At 34.2% G+C, this 23108-nt stretch overlaps 3 protein-coding genes and 1 pseudogene across 6 annotated transcripts; 2 read left to right on the top strand and 2 right to left on the bottom strand.

Annotated features, from left to right (window-relative positions):
* Positions 1 to 1143: 1143 nt before the first annotated feature.
* LOC144553826 (serine/threonine-protein phosphatase 7 long form homolog) lies at positions 1144 to 2496 on the bottom strand. The gene is made up of 5 exons (XM_078302016.1): positions 2425 to 2496; positions 2075 to 2321; positions 1601 to 1986; positions 1378 to 1516; positions 1144 to 1292 (listed from the first exon to the last, which is right to left on the bottom strand). Exons 1-5 carry the CDS (start codon positions 2494 to 2496, stop codon positions 1144 to 1146), a joined length of 993 nt encoding a protein of 330 aa, XP_078158142.1.
* Positions 2497 to 5298: 2802 nt separating this feature from the next.
* Positions 5299 to 10240, top strand: LOC144553985 (putative ethylene response sensor 1). 3 transcript variants are annotated; one of them, XM_078302155.1, is made up of 7 exons: positions 5299 to 5552; positions 5923 to 6002; positions 6250 to 7198; positions 7503 to 7871; positions 8436 to 8702; positions 9161 to 9288; positions 9772 to 10240. In XM_078302155.1, the coding sequence occupies exons 3-7, from the start codon at positions 6293 to 6295 to the stop codon at positions 10025 to 10027; spliced, it is 1926 nt and encodes a 641-aa protein (XP_078158281.1). In that variant the 5' UTR covers positions 5299 to 5552; positions 5923 to 6002; positions 6250 to 6292; the 3' UTR covers positions 10028 to 10240. The 3 variants fall into 3 exon arrangements, with proteins under 3 accessions (XP_078158281.1, XP_078158283.1, XP_078158284.1); XM_078302157.1 differs by having other exon boundaries at positions 5340 to 5818; XM_078302158.1 differs by lacking the exon at positions 5923 to 6002 and having other exon boundaries at positions 5401 to 5552.
* A 525-nt stretch (positions 10241 to 10765) lies between these two features.
* LOC144553986 (uncharacterized) lies at positions 10766 to 13839 on the top strand (annotated as a pseudogene). Its single transcript, XR_013511497.1, has 4 exons — positions 10766 to 11004; positions 12343 to 12457; positions 13197 to 13266; positions 13581 to 13839. The product of XR_013511497.1 is annotated as an uncharacterized LOC144553986 (transcript).
* A 226-nt stretch (positions 13840 to 14065) lies between these two features.
* On the bottom strand, positions 14066 to 16475 carry LOC144553825 (putative disease resistance protein At1g59780). Its single transcript, XM_078302015.1, has 2 exons — positions 15520 to 16475; positions 14066 to 15194 (listed from the first exon to the last, which is right to left on the bottom strand). The coding sequence occupies exons 1-2, from the start codon at positions 16473 to 16475 to the stop codon at positions 14066 to 14068; spliced, it is 2085 nt and encodes a 694-aa protein (XP_078158141.1).
* Between the last annotated feature and the right edge of the window lie 6633 nt (positions 16476 to 23108).

The following is a 23108-nucleotide window of genomic DNA, read 5'->3' as shown; positions in this document are numbered from 1 at the left end:
GATGAATAATAATACTAGCTCAGACACAAACTCTAGCTCAGACACAACCTCTGACCTTGGTGGCTCAGCTGTCGGGGAAGATGATATGGCTGAAATGGAGGATCAAATTAGAATGCAAGATGTAATGAAGGAGTAGGTAAATTCTATTCCCTTTATTAATCGAGGATTGCAGCATTCTTTTCCGGCATTTAATGACGATGTGCCGATGCCGTACAAGGATGAAGCATTTTTTGGTTATCCACCCAGAATTGACGGTCAATTTTCAGAGGGACAAATGTTTGACTCCAAAGCCGATCTTAAATCCCAGTTGGGTGCATTTGCCCTAGATAATAACTTAGAATTACAACAACAATATACCAATCGTACTGGTTATGTAGTTGTATGTAGAGCAGAGGGGTGTCCATGGAGGGTGTACGCAAAAGCGACTGAGACGGGAAATTGGACAATTGCAACAAACCGAGACGAGCACAATTGTTACAGTATTGCTTGTAAAGTAGACAGTCGTCAGCTGACTGCCAGGATGATTGCAGATATAATCAAACCTGGTTTGAAGGAGGACCTGGAGATGTCAATTAAAGCATGTCGATTTGCAGTTAGAAATATATACAAAATGGTTGAGCCTTCATACAACAAGATTTGGAGAGGGAGGGAGTTGGCTATTGCTGATTTATTTGGTTCTTGGGAAAAAGCCTACGAATTGCTACCTTCCTTGCTCGGTGCAATCCAGATGTCTACCCCAAGAACAAAATACGTAATTGAGCACGAACCATCTACAAAAATGGGCATCCGTATTTTCACCCGTGTGGCATGGACTTTCGGTCCATGCATTGAATCCTGGCCATATCTCCGACCAGTTATAAGTGTAGATGTTTTCGGTCCATGCATTTAACCGTACCTATCTGGAAGATAAGGATAAACTTGTCCATGTTCAGAACGCTGTGTAAAATTTTGGGGAGGTTCCACGATAAATTGGTGAAAATGTTTGCTCCAGTCCACAGAGGATTCGTCTCCAAACAACCCTCGTCCTCGTGTCCATTTGCGGATATCCTCAAGTAAGTTGAAGGCTGGCGGAGCCGGCGGAGGAATTGCCTGAAATAATCCGAACTGTCGGAAAACCCTATCGGGAAGGTGATACTCTACCTCCTAGAAATGGATGCACCACACGCGACATGGAAAGAACGCCTGGTCTCTTATCCAGTGCCAGTGCATTATGTTTTCGTAACCTCTGTACGGCATCCAATTGACAGCATTGGACTTCAAACGCTCAAACTGATCCCGATAATGCGATGTGCCTAAGTTGTAAACACATGACAATTATAAGTGTACATTCAACACATACTTATATGGAAAAACATAATATTTATTATTCAAATGTACCTTTCTTAGGGTTACTCTTCCATCGATGCGGAATAGTCCATTTTGCTCCATAAGCCCGTCTCTCATCCACTGGTTCGTTGTTAGATGGTAAATCATGTGGTCTGGGCCGGCCTATAGGAAATCGGGTCCAAGACCACATCTGCAGCAGTAGTAATGGACCATTAATTGAACTTGCTTTATATCTGCATGCCCGTGACAACTCCCGATATAGGCATGCTAGTACAGCACCTCCCCAGTTGTAATAATTCTGACCTCGAGGTCCCAAATCCTCCAGAAATTGTAAATACATTAATCGAATGGAGCTTGAATTCGAATCGGGAAACATTATAGTCCCAAACAACTCCATAGCATATGCTCGTGTGTGCTGATCGATAACATCCTGGTCCTCCTCTTCATCCAAATCCGTATTTGCAAAAAAATTTCTCAACCATGCAAGACGCACATAGTTTTGTAAAATTGTTACTTTCTCATTGGGTTCACCCTTATTCTCCACCTTTTTATGATAAAAATCATTATCATCCCATTCGTAACCATCATACACTTCCTGTCCTAGGCAATCTAGGATCAATTGTGACCAATTATCGTCAGTACATCCAGAGATAGTCTTCCCTGTAAACATAGATGTTAAATAAAATTATACTAGTACAAAATTTCATTTAATAACAAAATTTTAAATTAGCAGCAAAAAATATTGTACCGGTAATAGATAAGCCCCACAAACAGCTGACATCTTCCAATGTCACCGTGCACTCCCCTACCGGAAGATGAAAACTATTTGTTTCGGGCCTCCACCTCTCCACGAGAGCAGTGATCAACTCTCTATCAACTTGGCAGTGGTGGACTTCGACCATCTGATACAATCCTAAATTCTTCAAACCTTCTTTCATAGTTTCATGGTAATCAATGTACATTTGCAAAGCTCCAGGACGCAGTGCATGATCAGGCTGGAACAATAATTTTAATGCAAAAAAAGTTTAACCAAAAATTAAATTTCAATTCAAGAATTTAATAAGTAAATTTAAATCCAAACCAATATTGAACAAACACCTTTACAGATGCCGTATGTGATTGATGTTGTGCATGAGGCAACTGCAATAAAGATTCTTCACTTCCTTGCATTTTTCACTGCAATATAAATAAATACATACAAAAAAAATTAACATTCAATATTGACATGCATAACATGCAAACCCAATCAAATATTCACATTCATTCTATTACTTTACATTATTTATACTACATAAACCATTTATTTATACTACATGCAAATAAATCATGCATGTACATTAACTATGGAAATAAATAAATCATTCAACAATTAGTACATGCAAATAAATAAATCACCCAACAATTACTACATGCATACTCAAAAAAACCTACATGCAAATAAATTCCTACATAAACAATTTATTTATACTATGATTACTACATAAACCACAAATAAATAATCCAAAAATTACTACATTCATCTACACTAAAAAAAACTACATGCATCATGCATCTACACTAAAAAAAACTACATGCATCATGCATCTACACTAAAAAAAACTACATGCATCATGCATCTACACTAAAAAAAATTACATGCATCATGCATCTACACTAAAAAAAATTACATGCACATAAACCATGCATCTACATAAAACATGCAAATAAATAAATCACCCAACAATTACTACATGCATACTAAAAAACTTACATGCAAATAAATTACTACATAAACCACAAATAAATAATCCAAAAATTACTATATTCATCTACACTAAAAAAAACTACATGCATCATGCATCTACACTAAAAAAAATTACATGCACATAAAACATGCAAATAATTAAATCACCCAACAATTACTACATGCATACTAAAAAACTTACATGCAAATAAATTACTACATAAACCACAAATAAATAATCCAAAAATTACTATATTCATCTACACTAAAAAAAACTACATGCATCATGCATCTACACTAAAAAAAATTACATGCACATAAAACATGCAAATAAATAAATCACCCAACAATTACTACATGCATACTAAAAAAACCTACATGCAAATAAATTACTACATAAACCACAAATAAATAATCCAAAAATTACTACATTAATCTACACTAAAAAAAACTACATGCATCATGCATCTACACTAAAAAAAATTACATGCACATAAAACATGCAAATAGACATATCACCATACAATTACTACATTCATCTACACTAAAAAAAACTACATGCATCTACACTAAAATTATACTTAAACCATTTATTTATACTACAATTACTACATAAACCATTTATACTACATAAACAATCTATTCTACTTATTTATTCATAATTATGAATTATTTATCAAAAATAAAAGAATTAAACACATACCTAACGAAATTTGTAGATCTGAAGCTCTTTTTGTTCCTCTCTCAAAAATATATAAACTTATGTAATTAAAATAAAAATTACTCTAATTATGAGAGTACAAAAAAAAAAAATATATCTGATGGAAGAGAGGAAGAAAGAAGAGGAAGAAAAAAAATGGAGAAGGGGCGTGGGGGAAGAAAGGCCTCTGTCTCGTGGGGGTTTAAAACTGAAGGCCAGACCGTGGGAAGCACACGGTCTTGAGAATTGAAGGCCGGACCGTGGGATGCACACGGTCTTGAGATTGGAATTGCTAAGACCGTTGGATGCACACGGTCTTGAATTTCATTTCGGATCTTCTGTGGCAATTTTCGTGCAAGTGTGGACAAATCAAAAAAAAAAAAAAAAAAATTTGGCAAGACCATGAGAAGCACACGGTCTGGAAAAAAAAAATGCCAGACCGTGACGTCCCCACGGTTCTTATGGTTTTTGAAAAAAAAGTTGTAATCATATTGGTTCCCTAAGAATCCATTTTTTAATTATGGTTTATGAAAAAAATTCGCAAATTTCACCTCTATTTATTTGTAGTAGCCAAGTAGCACGTGCATGTAGCTATATGTCTGCTACTTTCTTTTATTAATGCTCTGTTATATAACTACATTACCTAATTCATTTCTTCTTCTAGATGCCTCTATCTTTTTTCTTTAATATACAAAAATCTCGGAGAAAGATGTTACTTTAATATAAACTCACCTCCATCCAACCGCTCATTGAATGGCGCCAAAGCAATCTGAGTCGTTGATTCTGAGTTAATGCAAATTAAAAAGGAGGGAATTTCATGTATATCCCTCAAAAATCTCAAAATTACATATTCCACTTCTAAAGTTCATGATATCATATTTACCCTTCTAATTTCAAGAACTCAAAGATTTACCTTATTTATTGACTTTTCAATTAAAACTTATTTTAAATTTATAAAGTGTCTATTTTATCCATTATTAAAAAAATATGTAGTTTGCGTAACAAATATTTCATTTTCTAACTAATAAATTTTCAAGAATAAATGATTTATTTCTCTACTAATGTATATACAGTCGCATTTATACATTTGCTCGTGGGTGCGTCACACGTAACAAAAATGAACCATTTGCTTTAATAACCAGCCAATTAGAATACTAAATATTTCTCTTAAACATATTATATGTAATTTATTTAAAAAAAAATAAAATGGATAATTTACAAATTTTAAATGAGTTTTAATAAAAAAGACAATAAACTAAATAAATTTGTGATTTTTTTAAATTCAGAAGGGTTATAATATTATGAACTTTACAGTGGGAAAAACGTAAATTTTGAAGTTTTTGAAGGATACACATGAAGTTTCCCTTAAACATAAAAGGAAAGGAGGATAATAAAAAATTAGTAAGTTGGGGGTAAAGATTTGAACAGAATAGTTTTGGCTTTATGCAGCGTTCACACTATATACAATGCTCTTTAAATTCTACAGTTCATGCGCTGCATTAAGTCAAAACTACTATGTTAATATCTTTACCCGTAAGTTGGGACCTTTCTCTGTGGGGAGACCTTGCAAATTAAGTAAACATCAATTTAAACAAAATAAAAAAGAAGAAACCTTTTGGGTTCATCCCCCCTTGGCTTCTCTTCTTTATTCTCCAGTAAAGCACCAATCTTTTCTCTATTTTTTTTGTTGGTTTGCTTTTTGTTTAGTCCCTATCTCCTTCCTTCGTTCCTTCCTCCCTCTGTTCGTTCGTTCGATCTCTGAGCAAGGGATTACAGCACCAGGAGAGAGAACCACTGACATCTGTAAAATACCTTTCTTTGACTTGTTGTTTTGTTATTTGGTTTTGGGCTTTTGTTTTGGAGCTTAGATCGGGTTCTGATGGTGGTTAAAGATGATACCTTTTGTTGGTTTTTTGATAGATTGGAAGTAGAGCTAGTTAGAACAGTGGAGTAAAGGGTGTTAATTTTGGGGCTGTTTAACAAATTAGGGTTCATTTTGTTTGATTAATTTGAGAAATTTGAAGGCATGCCAGTTGAATGGATACTTTTAGGGGCAAATTGGTACTAAGGTTAGCAAGGCATGAGTATAGAAATCTTAAATTTGGGGATTTCTCTTGAATTTGAATTTGAGGTATTTGGAAGTTAACCTAGGCTCTGGAAACTTTATATGTAGGTGGTGATAATTTGATTGATTGAAGACAAGTTGTTGATGGTACCAATCCATGGATTTTGAGAAATTTCAATTCAGTTCATGTGAGTGCTTTGCCTTCTTTTATTTATTAATTTAATGTATTTGAGAAAAAGTATGGGAATTTTTCTCGAAATGAAGGATTATTCATAGGAAGCAAAATTAAGAAAAAACCCAAAAAACTTTGCAAATTGAAAGCTATTGAGTCTTTCGGATCGTAGAATTGTACTTACCATCTTAATTTTTATTTATAGTCTGTTATATAATGTGCTCTTTTCAACTGAACAGCCTCCAATTTTTATTGTTGAATAGGGATGTGTAAATAACCTCTATAAAACCCACGACTCCTTTCGAAATGGAAGGTTGTGATTGCGTAGAACCATTGTGGTCTCAAGATGAACTCCTCGGGAGATATCAATACATCTCCGATTTCTTCATTGCTCTCGCCTACTTCTCCATCCCTCTAGAACTAATCTACTTCGTCAAGAAATCCTCATTCTTCCCTTACAGGTGGGTCCTGATCCAATTCGGTGCTTTCATAGTACTCTGTGGGGCCACACATTTGATCAATTTATGGACCTTTTCGACACATTCTAAAACCGTAGCGGTAGTCATGACTGTTGCCAAGCTGTCTACTGCTGTTGTCTCTTGCGCCACTGCTTTAATGCTCGTGCATATAATACCAGATTTGTTGAGTGTTAAAACAAGAGAGGTTTTTTTAAAAAACAAAGCCGAGGAGTTGGATCGGGAAATGGGTTTGATTCGGACTCAGGAGGAAACGGGTCGGCATGTGCGCATGTTGACGCACGAAATTCGAAGTACTCTTGATCGGCACACGATTTTGAAAACAACTCTTGTTGAGTTAGGGAGGACATTAAGGTTGGAGGAGTGTGCACTATGGATGCCTTTGCGAAACGGGTTGACCCTCCAGCTGTCACACACATTGAGACATCAGATACCAGTGGGGACCATGGTGCAGACAAACCTGCCAGTGGTGAACCAGGTGTTTAGTAGTAATCGGGCAATTATTATACCACACACGTCTCCTCTGGCGAGGATTCGGCCTATGACAGGGAGATATGTGCCGCCTGAAGTAGTTGCTGTACGGGTCCCGCTTTTGCATCTTTCTAATTTTCAGATAAATGATTGGCCGGAGCTATCGGCCAAGAGTTATGCAATTATGGTTCTGATGTTGCCGTCAGATAGCGCTAGGAAATGGCACATGCATGAATTGGAGCTAATAGAGGTCGTTGCTGATCAGGTTAGTTTTAATATTTTGTTTGGTGAAATTACCAATTTGGCCCTTGATTTTGTAATATTCTAGTTCTTCATACTCTTGTAGTAAGTTCTATTCGAAATTGTAATAATATGTAATGCAATTTAGGACAGACTAAATTTGTTAGCGCGGATTTTAAAGCTGTAACTTTCGGGAATAATTCTTTTTAAACCATATTAAGAGGTACACGTGCAATTTACCCCCACCACCTTTAGCAAGATGGTTTTTCATTTAAAATATGAACTAATTTGCTTTAAGTGGCACTTTCTAATTTCATTGTTTTATTCAGGTGGCGGTTGCTCTCTCACATGCAGCCATCCTCGAAGAATCCATGCGGGCACGTGACCTCCTAATGGAGCAAAATGTGGCCCTGGACCTGGCTCGTAGAGAGGCTGAGATGGCGATCCGGGCCCGCAACGATTTCCTGGCTGTCATGAACCATGAAATGCGGACCCCAATGCATGCCATCATAGCCCTCTCCTCTCTTCTTTTAGAAACTGAGTTGACCCCTGAGCAGCGAATCATGGTAGAAACTGTGCTAAAGAGTAGTAATCTCCTTGCAACTCTTATAAATGATGTTTTAGATTTGTCAAAGCTAGAGGATGGAAGTCTCGAGCTTGAGATCAGCGCTTTTAATCTCCATGCTGTTGTCAAGGAGGTGTGTCTTGGTTTTTATTTTTTTTGCTTACTCTACTTATTAGGGTATTTACATGCATTCCTATTTTCAGAATCTTATTTTACTCGTTATATATCATGTTTTTTAGTTTTCTTTTCTTGGCTGTTTTTTGGATTTTTGATTGCATAATTGGAGGTATAATGCTTACAAGTCATATATCCGTTTTCAAAGTCCAAACAAACCGTTCAAAACAATCTCCATTTCGAGAGCTTGTTTTAATTATAAAATTTTAATTTTTTTTGAATTTATTTAGTGTCATGTCAAGTGGTAAAAAAATGAAGATTTTTTAGTAAATCTTGATGCATTATTTTTCTGAAAAATCCTCATTTTCAAAAATTCTGAACAAATAGTAAATCTTTTCCAAAAAATGTAAAATTTGGTCTCGAAGCGCATTTTATTGTGGAGATCATGTTGAACTGTTTGGATTTGTCGTTTGGACTTTGAAAACGGATATATGACTTATAATCAAATGTCCTGATATGCTTCTAAAGTAGAACAAAAAAATTATACTTCATTACAATTATTTTAATCATGTGATGGAAATAGGTGATGGGTTTCATCAAGCCAATAGCAGCTGTGAAGAAAGTATCAGTATCAGTCTTACTGGCACCAGACTTGCCTGTGTGCGCGGTTGGGGACGAGAAGAGGCTGATGCAAATTATTTTGAACATCTCTGGCAACGCAGTGAAGTTCACAAGGGAGGGGCACATCTCAATCGTGGCCTCAGTTGTGCGATCTGACTCTTTGGGAGAGTTCAGATTCCCCGATTTCCATCCTGTCGCTACTGACGGGCATTTCTACCTCAGAGTACAGGTACGGATGTTGATGAACACTGACGAGCATTTTTTGGGCTTTTTTGGGCCCTTTCTAGTTAGAGTCTGCGTCATTCGAGGTAACAGAATATTTGAGTTTAGATCCAGACAGTCCGATCAAAATCGAGGTGGAATGAATGTCCCTTTAATATTCGTGCCGAAACAGATCGGACGGTCCGGATCTAAACTCAAACTTTATGTTACCTCAGGTGATATGAAATCCTCTAGTTATGAATTTGTGCAGTCTTGAGTAAGTCTGTCTGGTCAGTTTCAGTGAGCACTCTTCCGAAGGGTCAGGTTTAAATCGGGGAATTGCTACTTTTGTTGGTACCTAGTTTATACAGACTGACTGGTACCTATATGACTGAGGTACCATGTACTGAGATTCTTTCTTATAAATGATAATACGACTTAAAATAATTTTTTTTCGAATGAATTCTGTTGCCTTTTGTTATGTAGGTCCAGGATACAGGTTGTGGGATAAGCCCGCAAGATTTACCGCATGTTTTTACGAAGTTTGCGAATACACAAAATGGAGGCAACCGAGGTTATAGTGGCAGTGGTCTAGGTCTTGCCATTTGTAAGAGGTAAACTATTTTTTATCTTATCAAAGATTTTTGTTGCATGGGGCTATTTGAGCCACCTACAGTCGATCAATGGCAAGAGCAGTGAGAGATGAGAATTAGAGGGAAGCAGATTTTATCATACTGAAAAGTGGGTCCCATCTGCGTAGTTAAACACTCTTTTTGTCTAATATAAAGGCGGTGTTTAGTTGTGGAGTAAACCCTTACTCAACACTTAAGTTGCTAAATGAGATGTAAGAGAGGAGTAAGATGGAGTTATGGTGGAGGGCCCGTTGTCATAGACATAAATTGATTTGTCAATTTCTTTTTCCTCTAGACAGATTTATTAAGTCATGACTAAAACTAACAAACGAAGTGTAAAATAGGAATAAGATAGAGTAAGTAACTTAATCCTCCTTAAATTTAAGTAGCAACCAAACATGGGCTAAGTAAATAAACGTAAAAAACCACCTACAATTGAGGACTTGCATTTATCTTTTGTACCAGATTTGCGACTCTAATGGAAGGGCACATATGGTTGGAGAGTGAAGGCCTCGGGAAAGGCTGCACAGCTTCGTTCATAGTTAAACTCGGGTCATGTGACAACCACCTGTGTCTATACCAGCAGCAGCAGATTTTGCCTGTAGTCTGGCCTAACCAATCTGCCACGGACGGCTCTGCCATGTGGACCCCACCGCCCCCGCCTTCAAAGGATGATAAACTGATAGTCCCGGCAAAAAACCGCTACCAGAGAAGTATATGATGAGTTAATATAATTTGATTGGGTAGGATTTTGTCAGTTTTGGTATTTTTGATTTGATGGCTGTTGTAGTTGGGCCATAAATTAAATTATGGGACTATTGTGCAAATAATGTAAAGTCGGAGGGCCTCTAATTAAGTTAGCTGAATTGTATGACAAACCAGGAAGAAATTATGATTTCATATAAGCGGAGCATGAAAAAAATTGGCCTTGCTATTGCTATGCCGTCTCTTTTGATTTACCAACTTATGATCCATGGGATGCGGTTGATCTTCTTTAAGATTTGCGCGAATCAAGTTGGCAGAAATATTTACTTGGATCGAATGGTTTCACCTTGGGTGATGGAATATTTCTTTTTAGATCTGGATTGTCCGATCAGAATCTACACGAATATTAAAGGGCCTGAATTCTAATTGCACAATCCTGATATAAACAGAAATATTATGTTACCACAGAGGACAGGGATTCTTCATTTCCTCTACGGTACAGGAGTAGGGAATCTTTTAAAATTTGTGGATCTGAACCGTTCTTTTTAACTTGACACGAATTTTAAAGCAAATTAGTACTGCCCCTGCACTAGCCTGAATCTAAAAGCGGCTTAGAGTTAAATCTCAAATTTTAACGGTACTGGGAGGATACATTTCCGGATCTGAATTCATAAAAAAGATGAGATTTAATTGGGCCTAAGCCCAATAAAACAAAATTATTCTTTTCCAAGCTGACGACCTTATGGCATATCGCCTCTCTCTCTCTCTCGCGTTTTCTAGCCATGGGAAAGAATAAAGAGTTGATGTCGTCAGCGCCATGGCGCGGAGTCGACGACGACAAAGAATCCGACATATTCGACGAGGCAACCCGAATCCGACCCCACCTTGCACGTGCCCGCTAAGAAATCCGCAAAGAAATCGGGTAGGGATTACGACGATGACGAGCCCGTTTTCGACCCTGAGCTTCGCTACAGTTTCCAGCGCACTATGCAGGTATATCCATCCACTACAATTTCTTACCGCTTTTCCCTTTTGAAACTTGTAATATTTGGAGGTAAATGGAGGGAATTGGGAGAGCATCGCCTTGCTACTTTCATATTCAGTACCAGTACAATACCAGTACTCATTTACTGGGATTTATTTAGGGGGAATTTCATATATCCCCTCAAACATCTTGAAATTACGTATTCCCCCCTCTAAAATTCTTAATATCATGTTTACCCTTCTAAAGTTCAACAACTCACAAATTTAGCCAATTTACTAATTTTTTTAATAGATTTCATTTAAATATATAAATCACCCATTTTACCCTTGATTACAAAAATAAAATTCTCCCTCCCCTCTCTAAGAGAAACAGTTTGATCCTTATGTAAGAATTTAGATCTCAATTTGACGGAGCTCTCTCTTAAAATTCCGTCAGAAGCAATTGAGAGCCATCTCCTGGTCTTCTATCTTCCGTCAATTCACCGCTCTCTCTCAGCAGCGATATATAGAGCTCTCCCTTAAACTGGCAGTTAGTTACAGCTGCTATTACATTGTATCAGAGCCTATATAAGGTCATCCCGTGTATCAGAAATATTTTGAGATCTAAAACAAATACAGATCCCATTTAATTGAATTCTTGCCTGAACACTTTCACACATACATTGTTAAAAATCTAATTTTGTTTTAGACTACAATTTTACAAATTGTGGTTTTTACAAACTGTTATCAGACATTAGCAAGATTTAGTCATTTTTTCTTGAATTTTTATAGTCTGAAAAAAAAACTATTAGAGGATATTTTTTTTTATTTCAAATAATAGACCTGCTTAAATATTTCTGACAACATCTTGGTGTAGTTATTTACAGGTATATAGATGTTAATGTAACAATTTGTACCTCTTAGGAAAAAGTATGCGGACAGGTGGGAGGGAGGGAGAGAGACAGAGAGACTGGTTCGTTCAATAGAAGGATGGAGATTGAAGGAAGGAGATTTAGGGAGGTATCCTTAGTTGACGGCAAAATTTTAAACTAACTGAAGTCAATGGCACTAATCTTAACACACAGCAATGCCACAAATCAGTAAATGAGAAAGTGTAAAGTGGGTAATTTATTTATTTAAAATGAGTTTTATTAGAAAAATCAGTAAATTGGGTAAATTTGTGAGTTCTTGAACTTTAGAAGGGTCAATATGATATAATGAATTTTAGAGGGGAAAATATGTAATTTCAAGGTTTTTAGGGGTTTTTACTGTGGGCTTTTATTTGGTTTTTTTGTTTAATTTATGGTTTGTTGTGGGCTTTTATTTGGTTTACTGGTATCCTAATTGGTGATGTTTTGTGCAAAGCAGTTCCTAGGATGGGTTTTTACTGTGGATACGCTTGTGAAGCCTCTACCACCTGTCATGGCATATAATGTTTCCCACCACATCAACTTCTTCTTGTGCATTTTCACGCAGTTTTGGGGTATGTTTCTGGTATCTCTTTGTAATTCTAAGATTGGTTTCAATTGGTTTGTAAATTTACCGACCTGACCCGACCTGAAAATGAATTGACAACAGATTAATTGGACAAATTCTGCAGTTGTCAAAAATGGTTTGTAATTTTGAAATCTGGTAACTGAAATATAATATATACTTTATGCACATCATGCACATGAAAAAAAGATGAAATCTGATGCAAGTTTCACCATTTGTCAAATGACTTGACAACATTTGATTTAATACCAAATAACATTCAAATTCATGAAAATTGATGCACAAACCAGTCTAGAAGGCTAACAACATGTCTCTAAATTTTTTCAATATATAAAAATCATTTTTAGTTGAATCGAAAAAGAGTTACCAATTTAAGCTATTGTTAGTGGATATCAACCCTTCACATTTTAGGCTTCTTCACATTTTAAGCTATTGTTATGAAAATTTTACGAATTTGAGTAATCAGGCTGTCAGGTAATTGTTGCAGATCAACGATCTCTAAATTTGAGGAATTCCTTACTGGAAAGTGTAACGAGTATTTGATAATAGATTAGTATGCTTAAATGTTACTGGTATTGTTATTATACTTCACATTGTTGAGAGATACATGTGAGTACATACTTGAATTTGTATACTATATGTAAGGGAGGAATTATCTCTTCCAACTTATAACAAATGTATTGTGTGGCATTTTTTTATTAAGCCCTTGTAAAATTTACATTTCTCAGATGAGGAGGGGATTGCTAATGCGCATAAATCACTGGGGTTAGGTCAAGAAGACCGGGATCGCCGGGTCCGGTGGGGCATTTACCATTTTGTTATTATTTATGGTTAATATTTTTTTTGCTTTAAAATCATGGATGATTGATAGCTTTTCTGGAATTTTTTTAGTATAAAATAGTTTGTTGATTAATTAGTGTTGTATTTTTATGATTATGCAAGTACCTTAATTTGAAAGGCTTATAATTTGGCCTCACAGAAGAAAACACTGCATGGCATTCCATCTATTGATTCAAGCAAATTTTTTTTTTTTTTTCAAATATTCATTGTGTGATACCAAAAATAAAAAAATAAAAAAAATAAAGTAGCATAACTCCTCAACTATTACTCAGATTGGGTTGCAGATGTTCGATCCATGTCAAGATTTGCACAGATCAAGTGTGCACAAATCTTGACGCAAATCAAAATGCTTTCCAATTTGTTCCGATGCCCATGAGAACACTCCAAAGAAAAACAAACTTTGTGAAAGTTTCAAGGATTATTCCAGAATCTGTCTAACTTGTTTTTTGTATGGAAATGCATTTGAATTTTTTGCAAATTTTGTTACGCTAACCAGTAAATCATGACACTGTCCTAGTATCAGAAGAAAATTTTAAATGAGTAAAATATATCATTTGATTTAAATGGAAACACAAAATCCATTGGTTTACTCAATGTAACACCAACATATATCATAATTAACACACCGATACATAAAACACAACACACATTGAAACATGAACATAAACAAGGGACTCACATACAAAAAGAAAAAAAAAATTAAAAGTCAAACTGAATAAAAGGAAGCAACATTTCAGTCTATAACTTTGTTAGTAACTTAATTTAAATTGGGATGGTTGCCTAGATCAGGCTGGTTGCTGAAGAGTTTTTGGCATTGAACAACACGCAATGTGGTAAGCTGTGGCATAGCTGTCGGTTTCACCTCCCAATTCTCCAAGTTCCTCAATTTCTCGAGTTCTAAGAACTGCAACTGTGGAAACCCATTTGCGGAGCAAACCATTTTCTTCCCTATGTATGCTCCATCTTTTAAACTCAGAAATTTCAGTGCTTGTAGCCTCTCTAGCGTTGGCATGGGGTCTTCCTTCAAACCGGATTTGATTAGGGTGAGCTTTGTAAGATTTGGTGGAAATTTAACATTATCTATGAAAAGTTTCCGACAAATCCATTCTCCCTCTAGTTTAATGGATTTGACTGTCTTGAGATTTGGAAATGCTCTTGTGTCAATAGCCTCTGACGGTATAATGTTGCCCATAATTGCCATTGAGATTAGATTATCCATGTGACTCAATAGGTTAGAAATAAATTTCCAATCTAGATTGTCCCAATTTGAGAGTGCTAATTTTCTAAGGTGGTTTAGGAAGTGGGGAAACTTTTTTAGCCACGACTCATGAGTTGCAACTGTTTTCAGGGTATATAGGTTGTCTATATGTGTTTCAGAGGGTGGGCCTTTAATTTGGGAGCTTGGTTTCACATAAACATGGCGAAGTGTTTTGATATTCCACAGAGATTCAGGTAGGGTATCTATGCTTGTATCTCTAACATCCAATGTTTGAAGATTTTTCATGTCTCCTATATTTTCAGGAAGCTTAGATATGTTACTACCCCTTAAGCTTAGATACCGTAGGTAAATCATATTCGGTAATGTTGTTACTGGGATGGCAGAGTTCCTCAGTGCCAACACTTTGAGGAGCATGGCACTTCCAAGAACATTTCTATCAAAATTAAAAGCTAAAAAAGAACGTATATGATTCACCTCTGTGTATTGTTTCTCATTATCTTGATAGATTGCTAAACGGACCCAGGATTTAATTTCTTCCTGATTTGGATTGACAACCAAAAACCCTTCCATGGATGATTGTTGGATGGCAAATTCATGAATAGAACGAGGTAATCGATAACTTTTTATTGTGCCAGTGATTGATCTCTTGGAAACAAAAACCAATGATCTGCACGCAACAAGAAAAATAAATAAACATCAAATAGATGTTCATAAAAGAACAAAAAATTTCAGTTTACATAAAAAAGAAAAAAATAATGCTTTTATCATCAAGTAGACCAAAGAGAATTATCTACTCTTATTGTAATAAAACAGACAAATTTAATTTTTATTGATGACCTCTTTTTAGGAAACTGCAACCTAATGTTTAAAATAGCAACCATCATATTAGTAATTGCAGTGTCATTTATGCTACAAAAGGAAAAACCATAGATCTAATAATAACCTATAAATTATAAGACTAAATTTTTAATTTCCTGAAATATTGAGAATACCTTTGAACAAGTTCGTCGAGGTACATATTTGCAATCGTCTCTAGAGACGTCTGTTTATCATCTTCTTCAACAAATCCTTCAGCAATCCACATCTGAGTTAGAGAGGTTGCAGGAATCTCGAAACCAATAGGGTAACATGCAAAATAAAGAAAACACGACTGAAGAAAGTAAGGTAAATCATTATAGCAGTAGGTAAAAATTTGCCCCATATGATCGGTTGTAACCTTATTATTAGGCCCTTTGATGTTGTACACATCATCTTTCACCATTTTCCAGATGTTGTTGGTCATTGGTTTGAGCGAAAGGAGACCCCCTATAAGGAGAAGAGCCAAAGGTTGTTTTTCACATGCGTTGTAAATCAATGCCATGACTCTTCCCAGTTCCATTATTAGCTTGTAAAAGAACGTGCACCTTTCATGATCATTCTGCATGTTAAAAAGGTCTGGAAAAGCTTTCTTCATGAATAGTGGTTCTTTCTCGTCCCTATTCAGTGTTATGCGGTTTGAAATATGCTCTTCCTCAAGAAGCATGTTTTCAATGTTTTTAACTTTATTATTCTGTATTATTGTATCCATCTCGTTGAGCCTGTTTTCAATTAGTTTGAAAAGTTCTTCTCTGTCTTGCACAAGAGTGTTATCCGTGAGGTGAAAGACCTTGTCCATCATACCACTGATTAAATCTTTTATTTTCTCCCTATATTCTTTCACCAAATCATTCTGGCACCTGGAGGACTGCTTTCTAGAAGCATGTCCAACAAACTCACCTATTAACTTTCCAACTTTTAGAGCTGTTTCTCGCACAATCATAATTAGAGCCTGTTGTTTGTGCACAGGGAGATCCTTGAAATATGGGCTCTTCATGAATTCCCAAAGTCGCCCTAGATTACTACTGACTGGCATATCAAATAGTTTTCCCGTGTCTGATAGCATATCAGACATGTAAAGTAAGGCATCCATCTCTGTTTCTACTTTCCAAACGCTCCACCCAGCAATTGCAAATCTGCAATGCAAAATAAAACATTAAATAAAAAAGTCCTACAAATACACCGTTTAGACAAATTTCCATGTTATTTATAAGTTTATCATAAACTGTATTTAATCAACATTTAATCAACATGCTAACTTTATAATAGTAAATTATTGTTCCTTACTAATTACTAAGGTTAAGGACAATTTAAAATTGTTACCATTATTACCATATATACTTTAATTAGAGATTTTACAATTAAAGTCCTCAATTCAAACGATTCATAAAATGATTGAACTTAAGAAATAAAATGATATATATGCATCATTCAATATATGAACAAAAGCATAGAATACAATAGTCCACGGACGGAAGTATTAAGCACAAAATGAGGTCAGTTGATAAAATGAGATATCTCCACAAAAACTGTATTTAATTTCCATGTTATTTATAAGTTTCTCATAAACTGCAAATTTCCATGTTATTTAGTCCACAGCCAATACAACCATATAGTGAAATTTCATGCATACTACTTTCTCATTAAATGTATCAAATTAAATACAGAGATTATATAATACTTACACAAATAATTATTAGAGAAAATTTTGGAAGAATTTACCAATTTTTATTCAAACAAAAGCTACAGGAATGCATTTAAAACAATTTAATGGCTATAAGATTTTTCGTATAATTATGGACACATTTAAAATTATGACATCATCAAAATTAACACTTGTGCTCCAAATAAAATCTAAATCATGTCAAATTATTATTAAAGTAATTTTAAAAGTATATATAAAATTTGTACTCCAAAATTAGTTTTAGTATAGCATTTTGACTGCATAATAGATTTTTTCTAGTTGTGGAGTCATTCAAGTGATTAAACAACCAAAAAGGTCGATTGACAATTTTTCAGATTAATACCCAATAATTGCCATTCATAAATAAGCTCATGTACTTCATTGAAAACAGTTATTCCATACTAATTCTCAGATTAAACTAAAACTATGGAGATTCAAAGAGTGGATCATGAGATATTTTCGGTGGTGTCTAAGATTAGGAATAAACTACATAAATGCCTCGCTTTGCTTCAACGGTGATAATTGAGATGAAGTGTAGAAAAGAAAACATAGTGTATTGTATACAATAAAGTATAGGAAATACAATGCAGATGATCAGCAAGAATAAACCATGAAAAATTTAACAAGAAAAATTCACGGTGCTGATGTCTAACTACAAAGCTATGGAAAAAATAATACTACATATCAAGATTAACAAAAGATATGTATACAGTATACACATATACATATCCATATAATAAGTTATGCATCTACACTAGTTATGCGATATAAATTTATCATCACATTAGATTTCAAAATATAGTTTTGTGAACTAAAAAAAGATGAGAGGAATACCTCGACACGTGTAGAAAGAGTAAGGCACAGAATGCAGATATATGAGCAAATTTTTTTATCCTGGATTCAAATTGTTAAAGGCAATTGAATTAATAAACAACAATTAGATAACATCTAGATAAAATATATTTTTTATTTGTAGTTTCTAAAAAATATTCCACCAATACACCATATAGACAAATTCCCTTGTCATGCATTTTGCTTAGTTTCTCATAAACAACCATATAGTCAAATTGTGACATGATAAATGTTATTATCACATTAACTAATTAGAAATTTTAACAAAATTGTTAGTTATGCTTCATATTTTATCTAATACTTACATAAATAATTATTAGAGAAATTGCAGAAGTATGTATCATTTTTTTCAAACAAAAGCTCTGGGAAAGCATTCAAAACAAATTACATGCCTATTAGATTTTTCGTTTAATTCTAGAAACATTTAAAATGTTGAAATCGTCAAAACTGACACTTTTTCGAAAAATTATATTTAAAACATCTACAAATTATTATTAATGCAATTTTCAAAGATGGATTGATAGTTTTTCACATGATTACCATATAATTGTCATTTTTTAATTAATCTCCTCTACATAAGCAATGATATTGTACTCATTTTCAGATAAAACTAAAATATGGAGATTCAAAGAGTGGAGTGTGAGTTACTTTTGGTAGGATATAAGTTTAGGAATAAAGTGGCAGAATGCCTCGCTTTTCTTGGGCAGTGATAATTGAGATAATGTGTAAAAAGAAATCATAGTGCATACTATACAAAAAAGTAAAGGAAATACAAGCAGATGATCAGCAAAAATAAAACATGATTCAGATGATACCATATATATATATATATATTTTTTGTAATATATCAACTTCAAGTAAAATTCACGATAAAATTTGATGTCCTAGTGTCTAAAGACGAAGCTATTGAAAAATTAATACTATATATCAGGATTAACAAAAAAAATGTAATTATATAAATTAAGCTTGCACATCAAATTAGAATATCATTTTGTGAATAAAAAAGGATGAGAGGAATACCTCGACACGTGTAGAAAGAGTAAGACACAGAATGCAGATATGTGAGTAGAAATCTTTTCCTGGTTTCTATTGTTAAGAACAATGGAATTAGTAAACAACAACTGGATAACATACATATTATTATTCAAGTAGTTATAAAAAAAAAAGTAATATACCCCTATGTAGACAAATACATGCAGGGAGAGGCTCAAGCACAACTTAAAATCAGAGGTTTATTGTTGTCTACTTTCTTACTAAACTGGCAAACGAGAGGAAATTTGATATTAGATTCCAACTTTTTCAGAAAAATCTGTTAAACCATAATAAACCCTAAAATCATGATTGAGCCTATATAACCTACGGCACCTTTATAGATGGGCTGTACAAGAAAAGGTGAAGTTGAGAAGACACTGGATTTTGAGATGTCATTGAATTTTCTAGAACCCATGATTTCAAGGGACATGAGCCTAAAGGCTACGAGTCTAATGTCGTATCCTATAGCTCTCTTATACATGGGCTATGCAAGAAAGCTGAAATTTCCTGATCGACCTGATGAGCCTACTCAGCCTAGGTCATGATAAGTTGGGCATATACATCATATTTCAGGATATAGTTTCGCGAAACCTAGAGAGAGATGACATTAACCACTTACCCGGTTCGTTCTGATGCAAGAGAAGTGAGAGGAAGTGAGATGGTAACTGAGGGAAGAGGTAGGAAGTATATATATATATATATAGGAATAGATCATCTCTCACTCTTCACCTTTTTACTAACCCTATGAGTACTCTCTCCCAAACAGAACAGTATATTGACAGTTTTTCAAATTAATACCCACTAATTTTTATTTGCGAATAAGCCCCCCTACATCATTCAAAACAACAATCCTGAACTAATTTTGAGATTAAACTAAAATTATGGAGATTCAAGGAGTGAACGCTTCAGCAAAATGAGATACTTTGAATAGTGTCTAAGTTTAGTAAAAAATAAAGACCAAGATTTTGCTTTTTGTATGTTCTCCTCATGAGGATATATTCAAAGAATGAACGCTAGCTTCAGCTTTTTGTGCTCTTAATACTCTTAGTAAAATTGCTTTACCAAGAGTTGTGAAAACCATTTTGTGTTTCAATTTGAGGTGCTGGTGTCTAACTATAAAGCTATTGAAAAATTAATACTACATATCTTGATTAGCAAAAAATTGTAATTATATAAAATAATTTATATACATATATACATATAATAAATTGAACACCAAAATTAGATTTGTGAATATAAATTGAGTTTGCACATCAGATTTCACAATATAATTTTGGGAAATAAAAAAAGATGAGAGGATACCTCGACAGGTGTAGAAAGAGAAGGGCACAAAATGCAGATATGTCAGAAGAAATCTTATCCTAGGTTCCTGTTATGGAGAGCAATTGAATTAATAAACAACAACTGGATAACATATGTATTATCAATCAAGTAGTTTGAGAAAAGAAATAGTAATATACCTTTGTGTAGATAAAGACAGAAAGGGAGAGGCTCAGGTGCACAACTGAAAATTAGAGATTTCCTAGTGGCGACTTTCGTACTAGACTGCCAAAAGAGAGGAAATTCGACATTAGATTCCAAATTTTGTAGCAAAATCATAAAAACCATAATGCCTAAAATCAGGATTGAGCCTAACATCATGACTTACATCATCTCTATAGATAGGCTGTGTAAGAAAGGTGAAGTTGAGAAGACAATGGATTTTGTAGATATCAAAGGGCAGCTGCCTAACGTGACTATACATGGGCAATGGAAAAAAGGTTTAACTTAGAAGGCATTGGATTTTCAAGAAGTCATTATTTTCAAGGGACAGGAGACTCAAGGGTATGAGACTAATATGGTGTCCTATAACTCTCTTATACATGGTTTAAGAGAGGTTAAATTTCCTGACCTAACAAGCCTAGGTCATGATAAATTGCATGAGCATGTACATCTGATTTAAGAATATAGTTTGCCAAACCTAGAGAGAGGTGACAGGAGCCGTTACCTGCTGGTACAGTTGCTCTTTGTAGACAGAAGGTTCGTTCTGATGCACTAGGCAGGAAAAGAGAAAGGAAGAAGAGGGTAACAAAGGAAATGGGGAGGAAGTATATATATATAGGGGTAGATTGACACAGTGTTTAAGCAAAGTGATTAGATACTTTGAATGGTGTTTAAGTTTTGGAATAAAGAAAGACCAGCACATGAGAAATTGAGAATAGTACCAGCTAGCTGGAAATTACTTATTCTCTTATCCTTTGTTGGTAGCAATTTTGCTAGTCCTTTGCAAAACATGGATATATAGTGACAGATTTGCTGGCTTTGAAGTAAATACAAATATGATAGCAATTTTGTCATTATCTTCATGAATAAAGCAAATACCGACATAGATCCAATCCATACAAAACAACAATTATGCATGCTATAATATACAAATAAAAGGATATAACGAAAAGAAATAACTAACATCTTACTCCTCTGGATTTGAGCCAGATTGAAATTGTTACACATAAGAGGAGCAACATATATAATTATATAACAATTAATTAGACGGATCCAGATCGGGGTTTCTGCATCTTGTGGTTTTAGCAACTCCTAATTGAGCTCGATTAGTATAAATTATTAATAAAAATTTCAATATATGTAACAATATAATTTTACAAAAATAATATGCACATTATTCATAGTATAAATAAGAAAACTCTAGACCCAAAAGCAATTATAATCTATAACAGCTACTAATTAATTATATCAATAATTATAACAAATTTCAATTATTTTGATGCAGAAATTACATAGTTTGATGTGGCAACATTGATGCGATTCATTTTATTTTTTAAAGAAAAAAGTGTTTTTTTTTTCAAAGGTTTAATTAATTTTTTTATTTCTAAATAAAAAAAAATCTGTATTTGATCCTGGCACGTCATCATACATTTCGTTGATCGTTTTTCTTTTTTCATCGCGAGTTCCGAGGACCCAGAAGATTACTTATGGGGCTACAGTTGGGACCGGTAACATGTTCTTTTTCTTTTTCTTTTTCTTTTTCTTTTTCTCTGTCTGAAATCTCAAAGAATTTGATAGATCTTAACTTTTTTTTGTATTATGACTCGATTACCTTTATCTTTAATTTCCCGATGCACAACTAGCTTGCTGCTTAATTATAAGATCGATCAATTGTCATGATTGATTGCTAATTAAATTGCATGGTCATGATTGGTTGCAATGTGTCATTTAAAAACAAGACTATATATGTATATATATGTAAAAATATGATAGGACATCTTTTTCTAAAAAAATAAAAAATATATGATGGAACATAGTCATGATTGGTTGCTATTTAAATTTAAGGAGGATTAAGCAATTACTTAATTTGATTCCTTTTATTTTATACTTCATTTAGACATAAATTAATTTATTAAAAAAGTAAGATATTGGAAAAAAAAACTTATCTGATCAATTTGCCATCGTTCCAAATAATACATTTTTTTCTTTGTAAAGGTAATTAAAAAGCAAGTGCAAAATTATGACAAGTTCACTTCCGCAAAATAAGCAGAGTGCAAACTATATATACAGGGAAATATCATCTCTCCCAAACAGAAAAGGTTGATAGACAGTGTTTTCATATTAATACCTAATAATTTGCCATTTATAAATAAGCTTATCGACATCATTTGAAACAGCTAATGTATCCGGTATACTAAATTTCCTATTAAACTAAAACTACCGTGATTAAAGAGAGTACACAAAGTAAGATACTTTGGATAGTCTCGAAGATTAGGAATAAAGAAAGACCAACATGAGGAATTGGGGATATATATGTAACAGCAGAAATCAAATATTCTCTTGTCCTTTACTGGTAGCAATTTTGCTTGACCTTTGCATGTTACTCCTAGCACTTTTAGACACTGGCTTGTTACAACTTTTTCTTTTACTAAGAAACCATTTACATCTACCCTGCACATGCGAAAATTATGAGACAGTTTCTGAAACTTACAAGATTTTAATGACGTTTGGAGAAAATACTTGAGATTTAGATATTGCATGAAATTAACTAAGGCTGAATTAATAAAAAACATGAATAGATAATTAGATTTTTGCTCATATTATTTAAACTTTTTTCCAATAAATATATTTTTGCTCGTATATCATTTAAAGAACAACAGTCTTTAATTTGTGCAA

The sequence above is a fragment of the Carex rostrata genome, chromosome 5, assembly GCF_964058835.1.
Source record: "Carex rostrata chromosome 5, lpCarRost1.2, whole genome shotgun sequence".
Taxonomy (NCBI): domain Eukaryota; kingdom Viridiplantae; phylum Streptophyta; class Magnoliopsida; order Poales; family Cyperaceae; genus Carex; species Carex rostrata.
Note: the sequence above shows the minus strand (reverse complement) of the source record. Positions and strands in the feature narration are given on the sequence as shown.